This window comes from Microcaecilia unicolor, chromosome 7, assembly GCF_901765095.1.
Source record: "Microcaecilia unicolor chromosome 7, aMicUni1.1, whole genome shotgun sequence".
Classification (NCBI taxonomy): Eukaryota; Metazoa; Chordata; class Amphibia; order Gymnophiona; family Siphonopidae; genus Microcaecilia; species Microcaecilia unicolor.
The window spans coordinates 185,057,164-185,072,995 of record NC_044037.1 but is presented as its reverse complement, the minus strand read 5'-3'; the positions used below and the strand labels follow the sequence as shown (position 1 = coordinate 185,072,995).

General features: G+C 46.1%; 1 protein-coding gene across 5 annotated transcripts in view; it reads left to right on the top strand.

Moving 5' to 3' along the window:
• KANSL1L (KAT8 regulatory NSL complex subunit 1 like) overlaps positions 1–12,166 on the top strand; it is a 363,383-nt gene extending 351,217 nt beyond the window's left edge. For all 5 annotated transcript variants that reach the window (XM_030209770.1, XM_030209773.1, XM_030209769.1 and 2 more), the window contains one exon: positions 11,734–12,166. Coding sequence is in view for 1 of the 5 variants with exons in the window: in XM_030209773.1 (XP_030065633.1) it covers positions 11,734–11,769 (36 nt within the window). In the remaining 4 variants the exon portion in view is untranslated. The remainder of the gene's footprint in view (positions 1–11,733) is intronic.
• The last annotated feature ends 3,666 nt before the right edge of the window (positions 12,167–15,832 follow it).

Below are 15,832 nucleotides of genomic sequence, written 5' to 3'. Positions count from 1 at the left end.
TCGCCGTTGCGAGGCCCAATTGACCATGGTTGTTGTTTTGAGTGAGCCTGGGGGCTAGGGATACCCCATCAGTGAGAACAAGCAGCCTGCTTGTCCTCGGAGAAAGCGAATGCTACATACCTGTAGAAGGTATTCTCCGAGGACAGCAGGCTGATTGTTCTCACAAACCCGCCCGCCTCCCCTTTGGAGTTGTGTCTTCCCTTGAAGTGTATTGTCTTGCTACATACTGGACTGGCCGGCTCGAGCCGGTTTCGGGCGGGAAGACGGCCGCGCATGCGCGGTGCGCGCGGGCGCGCGAGGACTAGCAAAGGACTTTGCTAGTGAAGTTTCCGATTGGAGGGGCTGCCGTGGACGTCACCCATCAGTGAGAACAATCAGCCTGCTGTCCTCGGAGAATACCTTCTACAGGTATGTAGCATTCGCTATATCTGGAACCCAGGTCAAAGAGGTTTACCAGTACAAATAGGAAAGCAACATCGTAGTCATACTAGACAAAGTATTACAACCAGGGGAGGTCCAGGCTCTGTCTCCAGTGTTGGCAGCTGACTTGGAGGAGGGGGGAGGAGATGGGGAAGCAGGAACAATGTATTTACAGTTGCATTATCCTTTTTTATTTATTTATTTATTTATTTTTTAATTGTATGCTGCTGTTTTGGTGGGGGACATTCAGACTCCTGAAGGGGGCCTTACCTTTGCTAGCTGCTATGCTATTATGGATAGCTAAAAGTGTACTGTTAATACCTATCATATGGATAGCTAAAAGTGTACTGTTAATACCTATCATAATCTGCTATTAACCTACACAGATGTTATCTTAGTTATGGGTAAAGGAGAACTTTAACTATGGGCAGCATTGTACCTATCATAACCTTTTCACATCTGTTATACGAAAAAAATGAAAAACTAAGTTTATGGGCTGCAGCTATTTGCGTTGTGCTGCTCCAAGCAGCTTAGGACTGTGGAAACGTACTACCTCTGCTTTTCTAGCTGCTACCCATTGGTGTAGTTTGCCTGCTTAGTGGGTGGGTAGAGAGGGGGGAGAATTGTAACAGCAGCAGGGCTACGGAGACAAATTCAACGTTAGTACCCACAGCATACTCCAATGCTTATACCCCTTATGTTTACTCTTCCTAGAGGGAGGGGCAGCCATACATTCCTGTACACCAGCTGCCTACCATTGTGCTCTTGTTTCACTGAGCCTGAGACTTGCTACACTGTGGTACTCCACCAGAGTGGGAGGGGGCATAGGCGGTCGGTGGCCCAACTGTTTGGGGAGGCTAAAGGGGGCGGGGTTAGAGGTGGGGCCAGGGGTGGAGCTTAAATCCATAATTGTCTGATAACACACAGAAAAAATAAATAAATAAAAATAAAAGTCAATTAATACCTTTTATTAAATTTAGATATTAAATATGTATCATATGTCAAAGAATAAAGTGGTTGCTCAAAGCATATACTAACCACAATCGCTCAACTTCAAAACACTATGCACAACTTTGTGTAAAAACACACTCCGAACCTTACTGTACCATAAATATTACACTGGGCAGAACCTAATACACCAATATACCACCCATACGGAAAATGCAGACCGTCAACAATATGAAACAAGGGATCATAATATCACAGTTCTCATGTAGAGCCACAAAACATCCTAATTCATGTTTAATGTGGGATAAAATGCCATACATAAGTAAATAAATATAAACATTTTTTGTTGAGCACCTGATTCTCAAAGTGGACATATTCCAAACACTATAATGAAAATAAAATGATCTTTTCTACCTTTGTTGTCTGGTGACTTTGTTTTTCTGATCATGCTGGCCCAGTATCCGATTCTGCTGCTATCTGTCCTCTTAACTCCGTTTCCAGGGCTTCCTTTCCATTTATTTGTTTACTTTCTGCCTTTCTTCTTCAATTCTTGTCCTACATCCATAAGTAAAAGCTGGGTCCTCCGCAGACTTGACTGTCCAGTGGATCCAGCTTCTGCCTATTTTCTTCATCCATGTGCAGTTTTTCTGCTCTCTTCCTTTTCTCTCATCTCATCTCCTTCCTCACTCCTCCCTCCCCCTCCATCCATGTCCAGCATTTCTTCTCTCTCCCTTCCCTCTCCTCCATCCATGTAATGCAACCCTCCTCTCTATCCGCCCACCCATGTCCAGCAACCCTTCTCTCCCCTGCCCTCCCCTCATCCACCCACCCACTTACGCAGCAACCTTCCCCTCAATCCACCCATGTCCAGCAACCCTCCTCTCCCCTTGCTCTCCCCTCCATCCACCCACCCATGTCCAGCAACCCCTGCCCTCTCCTCCATCCACCCATGTCCAGCAACCCTGCTCTCCCCTCCATCCTCCCATGTCCAGCAGCCCTCCTCTCCCCCCTGCCCTGAGCCCTCCCTGCCCACCAGCGACTCTTCTCTCCCCTGCCCCCCCCCAGCCATCTGTAGCTTTCGCTCCCACACCCCCCCCCCCCCCCGGGGTCCTGTCTTTTCAGTCCGCTCTCACCCATCCATGTTCTCCCTCGCTCTGACACCGGCGATTCACATAGAAGCCAGCCTTAATCTGCCTGCGTCGGAGCCTCTCCCTCAGACGCATCCCACCTCTGCGTAAGACAGGAAGTTGTATTACAGGAGGCGGGACGCAGGCAGATTAAGGCTGGCTTCTATGTGAATCGCGGCGTCGGAGAGAGGGAGAACGCGGATGGGTGAGAGCGGCGGGGGGAGGCAGAGACCGGTCATCTGTTTGGGGGAGCGACCACTCCCCTTGCGCCCCACCTTGGCCAGCAGCCAAGGAAGTACACGATTTGGCTGGGGAGCCTTAGCCTCCCCAAGCCTCTTATACGGGGCGCCTATGGGAGGGGGGGATAATTTGGGAAGCACAATAAGACAGGACAGCTATGAAGGGAAAGCAGAGTAGAGGTATGGCACAGGCACTCTGGAACTCTTGTACTCCGGCTGCAGAATACCAACAGTGACATTTCAGTTGCTTGTTTCCTGCTCCTCCTTTACTGAAACTGCCTGCTATGTCTCCACAAGTTTTGCAAGTGTTCTAGGAGCCAGATGAGAGCCTTGTTGGCCTTAAACACCTCATGGGTCTTATTTGGCATCCATGATATAGAATGTCCTTGGGGGGGGGGGGGGGGGGGGGGGGGAGAATAGAAAATCTAGAATATAGAGGGTGACTGAAACCGGTTTTTATTTTAACGATTTCAACCAAAAATGAGCTGTTGCCACAATTTGCTACTCTTTCAGCTGAAACCAATCCAGCCCCCAAGTGGGAACAGCCCTCACTCCCTCCCTTCTTCACCACTGCCTCCCCTCCTATACCAGAGGAGTTCAACTTCTTCCCTCCTCCTCAACTCCCACTGCCGCCTCCAGGGCAGGAGCGATCCCCAAGACACTCCTGCCCATGCTGTCTCCGCCGGCAAAAGGTTACCTCAACTTCAGCGGCAGTCACACAAGACTGCTGCTGAAGGTCAGGGCAGCCATTTTGAGAGTGGAGCTAGCACAAGCAGGAGAGGCTGCCCATCGCTCCTGCCCATGCTGGCTCCAATTTCAAAATGGTAATCATGACTTCAGCGGCAATCTTACGAGACTGCCGCTGGAAGTCGTAGCAGCGTTGACTGCAGAGAGAATATGGGCAGAAGTAAGTGGGGATCATTCCTGCTCCACCATGCCACTAGAATACCAGCGTGGTGTAAAAGTCCAGGGGAAGAGGGTGCTTCTGTTTAGGGGAGGGAGGAAGTAGGAGCTCATTTGGAAGGGGAGGAGAACCACAGAGCATAGCAAAAAAATTTGGTTTCACCCAGAAATGCACTGGCATTTTTGGCTGAAACCAAACAAGGCCGAATGCAAATTTTGGGCTGGTTTTGGCAGAGTATTAATTTTAATCAATAAGACAAACACATGCAGAATCCTTCCTTTTATCTGATCTTCTGGTGCAGATTTAGCGATCACATTAAATTTCTCAACCCCCGGTCCTTGGAGGGAAGCCCTAAACATTCAGATTTTCAGGGAGGAGTGGCCTAATTGTTAGTGCAGCGGGTTTTGATACAGGCAACCTGGGTTTGATTTCCACTGCAGCTCCTTTTGACCTTGGGCAAGTCACTTCACCCTCCATTACCCCAGGTACAAAAGCTTAAGATTGTGAGCCCTTAAGGGACAGAGAAAGTAAGCTGCGTAAATCTAGTAGCGCTATAGAAATTGTCTGTTCAAGTGGATGCTTCTTTCAGGGATCTCATAGTAGATCCCATTTGTCTGGACTGATCCTTGAGACGTAATGGAAGGAAAAATTAAGTTACCTGATAATCTGCTTTCCTTTATTCCCAAAGGATCAGTCCAGAGCCTGTCCTTCTGTGATGGTTTCTGTTTTTTTGGGTTCTGTGTAATTTCAGGTGTTTGTATTGTTCTGATTCCTTTATTTCTAAGACAAGAGTTTTGCCCTTTATTTCATAGTTCTTTTTCTATCTAGAGGGTGGAGTTTTTTTCTCTGGAAGTCATTCTTTCACTTCTTTGTTATCAAATACTGGCTTGGTTGCTAAGAGCAGGTGTTTGAGGCACACAACTCATTACAGTTCTGTATCTCCACCTGCTGGCGGATGGTCACAACCTATTTGTCTGGACTGTTCCTTTGGGACTAAAGGAAAGAAATTATCAGGTAATTAACTAATTTTTCCATTATGGTCTGTAATAGCTTTAGTCAAGCAGAGAGAGTTTCTAACCTCACTGGATCAAGGATGCATGCTTTTATATTCCCATCTATCTCCCACAGCAGATTTCTGTGATTTGAAATTCTCAGAGAACATTATCAATTTATGGCTATGCCATTCAGCCTTTCTACAGCACCAAGGACATTTTCCAAGGGCCAGGGTAGTTAATTGCAGCCTGCCTTCCTTCCTTCACAAGGATGGAATTTGTCACAAGGATGGAATTTGAGTTTGTGCATAACTCAATGATTGGCGGATTCACGCCTCTTCCTATCAAGATAGTTTCATCCAAGGTAGTTGCTCTTCTTCAGTACTTAGGATGGGGTAGTCAGTTGTCTCCAATACAAATCTTAGGGTATCTGGGAGTGATATTTGACACAGGTTTAGGGGAGGCATTTCTTCCCATTGCTCGTCAGCAAATGATTCACACCCAAGTGAGAAATGTACTTTCCCTTTATGGCCCAGGGCCTAGCACTATGTTCAAGTTCTGGGCCCAATGGCCTCTACCGTGGACGTTCTTCCGTGGATCAGATTCCACATGAGAACACACTGCAAACAGCTGCTGGTCTCCAACATCTCAGGATTACAGTCTCCATCTCTTAAACCCTCCAAGCCAAACTCAGCCTCCAACTGGTGAATTCATAGTCGGCCCAAGGCCAGTGATCTCTGATCGAAGGGGTGGCAGTTAGCGACAAAAGCATACCGTTTGATCACATCATATTGGGGAGTCCCTGAAGTAGATTTAATAGTATCCTATTGGAAGGTCCCCAATGTGGAGAGTCTGAATGCTGTTCTACAACAGTGGCCAACGACAGATGTTATATGTTTTTCCTCCATAGCCATTGATAAGCAGAACTCTTCTTCACATTGCTCATCATTCAGGGAAAATGATCATTGTGCTCCGAATTGGCAAAGACATCCTTGGTACGCAGATCTGATGCAGTTGAAGACTGCTCCTAAGCTGTCTCTACCCAATTACAGAGGTCTCTTCTGATTCAGAATCCAATTCTGATGGACGATCCCTCTCCATTTGGTCTTAAGACATGGCTCTTGAAAGGCCGTGCCTAAAAAAGAAAGGTTACGTGGAAGAAGTCATTGCTACTCTTCAAGCCCAAAAAAGATGTACTTCGGTGTATGCTGAGGTATGGAGAACCTTTGAATCTCTTGGTGCTGAGAGAGAAACCACCTCATCTAAAGCATCACTGCCACAAATTCTAGCCTTTCTTCAAGAAGAGCTTAAAGTTCTTTCCCTCGATTCCCTCACAGTTCAGGTAGCAGCTCTGGCTTGTTTCATGGTTTTATCTGTCTTCTTTAGCAGCACATTCAGGTGGTGAGCATTTTTTGAAGAGTGTTAGTCGGCTTAGACCTCTGTCTAGACTGATCTGTCCTGAATGGAACCTTAATCTTGTTCTTTAGGCATTCAAAATGCCTCATTTGAACCTCTATGCAAAGCTACTCTTAAGGATCTATCTTTGAAAACAGTTTTCTTAGTAGCTATGTTTCCAGCCAGGTTGATCTTAGTGCTTGTAGAGAGACCCCTTTCTGTGTTTTACTGAAGCTGGGGTAACTATCCATATGGTCCCTTCCTTTTTACCTAAGTTGGTTTCTGTTTTTCATGTTAATAGAGTTCTGTATTTATTCTCTTTCTCTGAAGAGGATTGTGGATCAGAATTGTCCTCCTTGTGCCTTTGATGTTAAGAGGTTTGTTTTGGTTTGGTTTTTTTTTGCACTATTTAGAGGTCACTAATAATTTTAGGTGCTCAGATCATCTTTTCATTCTCTCAGACCCCCTGCCCACGCCCCCCCCCCCCCCTTCCAAAAAAAAAAAAATCTAAAGAAACTATAACTTGTTGGTTAAAGGACACTATCTCTTCAGCCTATTTGTTAGCAGGGAAAAGAAATCCCTTGCATCTTAAAGCTCATTCTACAAGGGCGCTTTCTCTACTTCCTTAGAAGCCTACTCTCTTTCTGTATTTATAGGGCTGCCACATGGTCTACATCTCATACATTTTCTAAGCATTATCGGGATGTGGCGGCTAGGGCGAAAGCTTCCTTTGGAGCTTCTGTTCTCGCGGAAGGGTTATTGCGTTCCCTCCCAACTTGAGGACTGCTTTTATACATCCCACAATCACGGACTAATCCTTTGGAGATGCTAAGGAAGGAAAAATTAGTTCTTACTTGATACTTTCTTTCCTGTAGCCCCACAGGATTAGTCCAGATCCGACCCGTCTCCTTCTGTTTTGCTGGGCTATTGTTCATTAACCCCCCCCCCATGAAGCTCGAGATTAACAGCTGATAGGTTGCAATTACACTGAGGTCTACCTTGACAGAGTTTACTTTAACCCAGAGCTGAAGATGGAGGAAGTAGTCCAGCATGCTCAAAATAGAGCATCAGTTATGATGCTTTTGTATGCACCATCTGCTGAAAAGCAAGACAGTCTGAACAAAAATGATAGCCTCTAGGAAAGAGTGAGTGGAAACAAGGAAATCAACCGATTCTTGCAGTTGTCAGGGTCTTACCACATCTGAGTAAAACCAACAGACTTTTCTGCCAAAATTCCAGTTGTAACCAACAAACTTTCCCATCTCAATGTCCTTCCTTCCTGATGGAACCACCCATCTCAAACTCCAGCCAATCAGGTTTATATATATATATATATATATATATATATATATATATATATATTGCACTCCATTTACGTGCACGTCGGATAAGCGCATGCTCTTTTTAACTGCATGCCGTACTTCATTTCTATGGGGACAAATTTCGGTTTAGTGCACCACGGATAAGTGCAAGATTCACTTACATGCATGGTTTTAAGACCGCTCCTCTGCAGGGAAGACTCCGCATAATCGCGCGCATGGAATATGGAAGCCGATTGGTGCGTGACAACCAACGAGATTTCAAATTTACCGCCCCTTTAGCTGCCACAGGCAGAGTAAGCGAAAGAATGTTATTAGAGTGTACACTGGGGTCGTCGTCGCGGCAGAACTGTAAGACTTTAACACTGGCTGAATGAATAGAAGTTCTTAAAAAATTAGAAAACAAAATCAAGCATCTATCGCTAAAGAATATGATGTCAATCCCAGTCAAATTTCACGTGTCTTGAAGCAGAAAGACCAGCTTCTGGAAGACTGGCAAAACAATACAAATCCACAACGGAAATGAAAATTGTCTGCGGTGAGTTCCGGGATGCATGGTGGACCTCATGGACCTACCGACCAGAAACGGATCTGGATCATCTCACACATACCTGAACCCTTCACTGCCCAACTTGCGGGGGACTCATGTACAGAGCAAGTTTCTCCAATATGGGCGCACAAATATGGAGCGCTCTCCCAAGAGCTGTGAAGGCAATCCGCGACCACCTACGCTTCAGAAAATCACTAAAGACCAACCTCTTCAAAACTGCCTACACTACAGATCCAACGTAGATCCCCACATCCGGCCACACAGCAAAACCAAACACCGTACTGGACAATATACAACCTCCCTCCTTTTGACCCTAATGGAGCTTGGAATACATCTTCCTTATTCGAACACAACATAACCTTGTATCTGTTCTCTTCTGGATTTGGCAAACGCCTTACGGTACTGTGTAAGCCACGTTGAGCCTGCAAATAGGTGGGAAAATGTGGGGTACAAATGCAACAAATAAAAACGGTCTGGAAAAGCTGAGGAGGTAGAAAGATGCTCTTCTTCGGGGATTTTCTCGCGTCAGGAGCAGACAGTTTCCTGTCAGTGGTCCACTGCTTATGGAGAAAGCTAACCAGCTAGCTGAAAGTCTTGGACTAACTGAATTCAAAGCCACTGTTGGATGGTTGGAAAGATGGAAGGAGAGGAACAACCTAAAATTCAAGAAACAGCATTGTGAGAAACAAGACGCTGATGACTTTGGTGCTGAAAATTGGGTTGTTTCAGTTCTTCCTACCATCTTGAATGAGTTTGCACCTCGTGACGTTTTCAATGCTGACAAAAACGATCTCTACTGGCAAGCAATTCCTGATGGAACACTTGCATTCAAACATGCTGAAACTACTGGAGGTAAAACATCGAAGGACCAACTGATGATCCTTCTTTGCTGCAATATGGATGGGAGTGAGAAGTTGGAACCCCTCGTCATTGGAAAGAGCAAACAGCCCTGTTGCTTCAAGAAAGTTAAGCGACTTCCTTTGTCATACGAAGCTAATGCAAATTCATGGATGACTGGGGAAATTTGGAAGCAGTGGCTAAAGAAGTTAGACACTAGAATGCGGGCACAAAAGCGTCAGATTTTGTTGCTTTCTGATAATTGTGCTGCACACAGTTATGATGTCAGGCTGTCTAACGTCAAGGTGGTCTTCCTGCCACCAAACACTACCTCTCTGATCCAACCTATGGATCAGGGCATAATAGCCAATTTCAAACAACATTATCGGGCTCTTGTGTTACATCGTCTGATGAGTGTTATGGATGACCAGACTGGCAAGGATAAACGTGCTGTTGAACTGGCTCGTAATCTATCACTGTTGGATTCCCTACATATGCAGAAAGAAGCCTGGAATCATGTTACACAGGCAACCATTGTGAACTGCTACAAGCGGGCAAGCTTTGTTAAGGATGTGGAGAGGGACGAAACAGATGCAGCTGTTGCAAACGCGTCAGATGAAGAGGTTATTGACATCGCAGCCGGTGTTACTGAAGAGGAGTTCCATCGCTACGTAGCTGTTGATTACGATCTACAAACAGCTGAAGACAGCACTGATGTCGAGATATGCGCCTACACGCAGGCAACAACTGCTGATGATGGAACAGATGATGAAATGAGCAGCGAGGCACATGCTGACGAAATTCAACAACCTGTCACTTTTGCAAGAGCGCTGGAGAGTCTCAACACCCTGCGGGCCTATCTGGAGGCCACTGGATGTCAGTGCTATGTCAGTTTTTACCGTCTGGCACACGTAGTCTATGGAACTCACAGACCCAATAGTGTACAGAGGACTATAACTGATTACTTCAAGTAAGCCTAATGTCAGTTAACGGAGACTGTATACTGTACGTGTAATAATAAACAGTACTGTACATATGTTTATCAGATGTCAAGCTTCTTTGGGTCACAACGGTTAAGTGCACACTCCGGTTAACTGCATGAATTTCTTTGGTCCCAGACCCTTGCACTTAAGTGGATCATGATGGTTATAACAGTGCAATCCACTTAAGTGCATCAAGATAGTTGCAGTTACTCAGATATGACAAGACCTGGATAAGATCTGCAGATCTCACAGCATAATGGCTGAAACATCAGTATAACTTGTCCAGGTCTTGTCATATCTGAGTAACTGCAACCATCATGATGCCAGCCATAGCAGCCTAAGAGAAGGAAATCAATTGCCTTTCGTCCTCTGTGCTTTCCCTCAGTTCTAGAGTCCAAGCTTATCTCCCATATGCGTTTCCTTCCTCTACCTAGGGTTGGGTCCCCTCCTTTTCCTTCTGGGCCTTCTTGTCATCCACAACTTTCTGCAGGCTGGAAGGGTGCTGTTTCCTTGTTTCCTCCATATGGCAGTGTAAGCCACAGCTTCCTCTTCAGCTCATGGGTAGACTTTGCTTCCTTCTGTATCAAAGTTACTGTAATAAATGTAAAATTCTGCATTGTGCAGTTGCATAGGATTTCCTCAGGTGTAGGCTATGTGCATGTATTCAGATTGCATCATGAGAAGAATGTCAAAGAATTGAAATAAATGACAGGGTTAGTGTTCACAGGTAAAGTCCATACCATGGTCAAGCAGAAACTAGCAAAGTAACACAAACCAATGGGAACAACTCCGCTCAATTGTCAAACACTAAGTCCAAAAGGCAGCGGGTAATTGGTATAAATTGTAAGATAGTGAATTAGAAATGGAGAGGGAAAGGACCTCAGACCGGTGATATCTTTAATCAATAAGTTCACTGGTCCTCTACCAACCTCCTCCCTGGGTATTCATTCATGTGCTTCTAGTGCAAAAAAAAAAAATATATATATTTATATATATACTATATACAACAACCATAGTGCAAAACGTTATAATCAAACACAGCTACTTAGCTTGTTGCGGCACAAACCAGGGCCTCCCCAACGGTCCCGTTTCGCCAACTTAGGCTTCGGGGAAGAGCGCCCTGCAACCCCAAACTATGGCTGAATCCTAAAAAGCAAACACACAAGCACATATTCACTTTTCTTACAATATAAATTACTACAAACCACAAGCGATATTAGTGTCGAAAACAACTAGTGTGACTTACCCAGCTAGCCATCAATACAGCAAAACGTATGTGCGCCAAAACTACCCACAATCCTGCGAGAATTTAAACCCCTCTACAGCGGACATGCCCAAAACTCGCCATCCAGCTGATAATAGGGGGAAACCATACGTCAGTAATACAGACTAGCTGGGTAATAACAAATCCAATAAAAAATACAATAAAAAACTGAGCTATTCCACACTGCCGGCTCTATGGCAAGTCTCAAATCAGACTCCATATCCCGGCAGCGTGTCCCTAAAGTATAACTAGCAAAATATCACAATCACAGAGAAAAGAACCCAACACCACCAGCAACAACCATATTGAAACATCCACTATGGGCATAGAAATGAGCACATCTTACAACGTCTTATTAGACGATTCATCTAATTCAAAATAGGACATATGTGGTGATAAAAACCAACCCTACCACCCAAACATACAGGCAGCGCTGTACAGTTTAACAGATAAGGACCTGGGACCCTGCTTTGACTGTTCTAGCACTCCAATCATGCTGCAGAATGTGCTGTAAAGAATTTTTGAAAATTGGGAACTCTGTGCCTTTATGCATTGTTTGAGGGGTTACATTGTTTTCCCTATTATCTGACTTTTCACTTATCCAACAACGGGTCGTTTACGTCAAATAATAGAGACTGTACTGTATTAGTAACGTGATATTCAGCCAGAAGGGAGGGTTTTATATAAATGTTGCTGGATAAGAGGTTAGGAGAGGAATACCTGTTGATATAACGATAACTTTCATTTTATTATAGGGAGCTTTGGATCCAAAGATTTATTCCACCTGCTGAAATACATGAGCCATGAGAGTCGCCTGTGTCAATTGCCCAGTTTAAGTACAGATGCTGTTTTCCTCAGTTGTGCGAGTATGCAGATGAGACTGTAACAACAGCGAGATGTACAGAAAAAAAGAACTTACATAAGATGATAGGACAAGTCTTAATGTAAAAGAGATGCACGTGCTTTTTTTTATTTTTAATGTTGTCCATGGCTGGTTTAACAGACTTTTGCAAGCAGCTATGAGAGACTGTTTAAACTGTTTAAAATAAAGTAGGGGGAAGGGGAATCTTAGCTGAACCATACAATTCAGATCATTGATATCTTGCTATTTCTTTAGCAGTGTGTTCCAAACATAAGGGTGGAATTAAATAATGTTGATTTGTTGTTATTAAATGCGATTTTGGCTGCCTTGTGTTTGCTTAACTCCTCACTTTGCCCTTCAGGTTCAATTTATGTGAGATATGCTATACTGTTATTTTCTCAAACCAGGGGCGTAGCCAGACACCCAATTTTGGGTGGGCCTAGGCCCAAGATGGCTGGGCAGAAGTACTCCGCAAGTGATTTGGTCTCTCCCTCTCTCACCTGCATGCCATATGGTCTCTCAAACATCACCCCCTCCACTGCATACCTTTTAAATAGCAGATTTTCACAGACAGTGAGCAGCAACTAATACACACTGCTCCTGTTGGCCCCACAGCCTTCCCTCTGATGTAACTTCCTGTTTCTGCATAGGCGGGAATACATCAGAGGGAAGTTCTGTGGGGCTGGTGCGAGCAGCATGTACCAGTCACTGCTCACTGCAGGCGAAGATCTGCTATTTACAAGGTATGCAGGAGGGACAGTTTTGGGGAGTTTTTGGCTGGTGGGTCTTGGGGATCCCTGTCAGCCACATCATAGATGTGCTGCTACTGGGTGGGCCTGGGCCCACCCGAGCCCACCCTTGGCTATGCCACTGTCTCAAACTTCCCATGTATTGTTTCCTTTCTAGTAACCAAGAGGAGCTTGCAAGAACCCAAGTTCCTTGTCATCTATACCAGACCAGTCCAGACTAATGGGTTGTGTCCATCTACCAACAGAAGGAGAGAGAGAAATAGTTCCAAATAAACCGCCCCTTAAGGGTATCGTGCAGCATGGAATGTTCAGTATTTTCTCTGTCTCCTAGCGGATGGTGGACGGATCGTGCAGCTGCTCTGGATTGCTGGCTGGTAGCTCCTGTCCCAGATTCTTCTGGTGACAGTGGAGCCAGGGGTGTGCTGGTAGCCCTGTTGGGGCTAGTTTTAGATGACACTCAGTGGTCCTGAGTTCCTTATCTGCCAGCTAGGGTGATATCCAGTGACCCTGGTTGCCTCCCCTCCCCCCTCTGGCTGTCTTTATAGCAGGGTGATGGTTGATTGTGCCATGGAGGGGGGGGGGGGGGGGTCTCTGAATTTCTGCCTCTGAGGTAAGCCTTTATTTATTCCTGTCAGTAGTGAAGAAGGTTGTTTAAAAAAAAAAAAAAAGGAAGAAGAAACTTTGTTTTTTCCTTCTTTCTCTTGCCTGTTACCTGATTTATTTTTAGTTCCTTCTTCTCGGGGCCTCCTTTGTTTTTGGTGGGAACTGTCCTGCTCTCTCAGGTTTTGTGGGGGCATTTTGTTCCCTCGCGGTGTTTTTGACTTTCCTGCCTTTGGCAGTGTATTCTGGGGGAGGGGGGTGGGGGGGCCTTTGCGAAGTTTCTTTGAATTTCACTGGCTGGGGTCTGATTCTGATCGTGGACCCTTCTGAGCTGGTACCAGTTGCTTTGATTTTTTATTTTCCTGTGGGGCACAGCTTGTGTCCGGATCACAAAACTTGGTTGTTTTTCTCCTCTTTGTGGTCCTAGACGGCGGCCCCGTTGCTGGAACTTGTATCTTTGCGATTCGGAGGTCTTAGTCTGCTGTTTCCAAAGAGAGGGGGAAGTCTCTCGCTGGCTCCGTTTGGCTGCAGGCTCGGTCTTTTTAGTCCAGGGCTATTTTTTCTCTTTCTGTGAGCCTTGCACAGCTGTTGGTCAGTTCTTTTTCAGACCGTCTGGTCTCTGCTGCTTCAGGCATCTTGCTTGAGACGCCCCTGCTATTTGATTCTCATTTTGGCAGCAGTTTTCCCTCCCTTAGGGAGGTTCTGGTTCTCTGTTCCCTGTGGAGCCCTCCTGTCTGCTCTGGTTTATCTGCAGGGTACATTCCTTCTGGCGGGGGTCCGAGTTGCCCTTGGTGTGCAACTACTAGCTCATATCCCTCTTCTGAGTACCCTCAGGAGCGCCATTCTTGCCAGTGTGTTGCTTGGACTCAGTTCAGTGTCTGTTTATGGGAATGTGCTTTTTTAGGATTAGTTTGCCATAGCTGTTCCTTGCTTTCCCTTGCTTTCGGGTGGGAATTTTAGCCTGGTACAGGCGCATTTTTGCCTTTTCTAGTTTCAGGCGCCTCTCTCGTGGCACATTTGGCACTCCTTCCTTTTTCTGTAAGGGGTACAGTTCTTTCCTGCTGAGCAGATCTATTGCTGTGCATTTGGATTATCGCCTCTTAGCTCTGTGCTTTTCTCTACTTTTCTGCAGGGAAGTGGCTTTGTTCTAGGTCTGGAGTTTGACTCTCCCTTAGCTGGTTTTTCCTCGGTTTGGTGTTAGTGGCCAGCTTCCTCTTTGTTCCTGGCGAGAGTTGTTTCTTCCTCACTGCCTTACGGCTGCATTTTGCTCCCTATGGTCTGAGGACTCCAGAGCTGTGGTGCTTACCTCCCTCTTTGCGGGCGTTCTTTCTCTATGTTGACTGCAGCTCCGTCTCAGTTGACTAGGAGGGCGGTTATTCTGGCTCAGAGACTACTTGGGGGCCGAGAGTGTCTCTTGGGGCACGGGGCCTTCTCTTCTTGTAGTTTTAGTCCCTCTGGGCCAGGGGAGTGCAGCGCCAGGTCTGCATTTCCATAAGTTGTGCTCCTTTCTTGTTGGCTTCCTGGCAGCACCTTCTTCTCTGGCTGTTCCCTGGGGCTCCATCTATGCATTTTGCTTGTTGAGCACAGCTCCATCGCTGCATGTTGAGCATGGCTCCATTGCTCCATGCAGTTCCACCGTTCCATGTTGGGCACGGCTCCATTGCTGCATGTTGGGCACAGTTCCATGTTAGCTTTAGCTCCATCGCTGTGTGTTGAGGACAGCTCTATCATGGCATGTTGAGTGAAGTTCCTTCGCTGCATATTCTGCAACCTTTCATCTCTGCATGTTGAACACAGCCCCATTGTTGCATGTTGAGTGTAGTTCTTTCTCTGCAGGTCTCAGTGTGGGGTGCAGTCCTGTGTCTGCGTGTAGAACACAGCTATGTGTCTGCCTGTGGAACGCAGTTCATCTGTGTGTGGCATGCAGCTCTCTGCATAAGGAACGCAGCTCCCTGACTGCATGCAGAGTGCAGCTGCACCGCCTGTTGAGTGTAGCTCCATCTCTGTGTGTTTAGCACAACTCATCTCTGCAGTTTGGGTGCAGTTCCAGGGCAGTATGTGGAGCACAGCTCTGTGACTGCAGATGCTGCACAGCTTCATGTCTGCATAGGAAGCATAGCTCTTTGCCAGCTTCTGGAGTGCAGTTCCTTACCAGTGTCAGGAGCGCAGCTCCTTGTTTGCATGTGGAAAGCAGCTCCTTGTCTGCGTTTTATGCACAGTTCCATCGCTACCGCAGCTTCAGTTCTGCAAGTACCTCTAACTTCCAGCTCTTTCAGTGGGGCACTGCTCATCCTCAGTTACTCTCAGCTTCTTCTCTGCCCGTGGTGCATGGCTTAGTTTGTGTGCTTCGAGTGCAAATCCGTTTATTTTCGTTGACCACGGATCCTACTTTGCCTGATGAGCGCAGCTTCGTTTCTGTCCTTTGAGCACAGTTCAGTCTCTGACGGTGGAGCGTATTTTCACCTTTGCCTGTTGGACACTGTTTCACCTTGTTGGTCAACCCCAGCTCTTTTCTGTGGGTTGGATACAGTAACTTCTCAGCAGCTATGGAATACCGCAGTTTAGATTGCTAGACAAGGCTGTCTTGTCTCCTGTTAGCTACTATTCCTGTGGCACCTTTTCTTGCCGTAGCCTCTTGGTGGC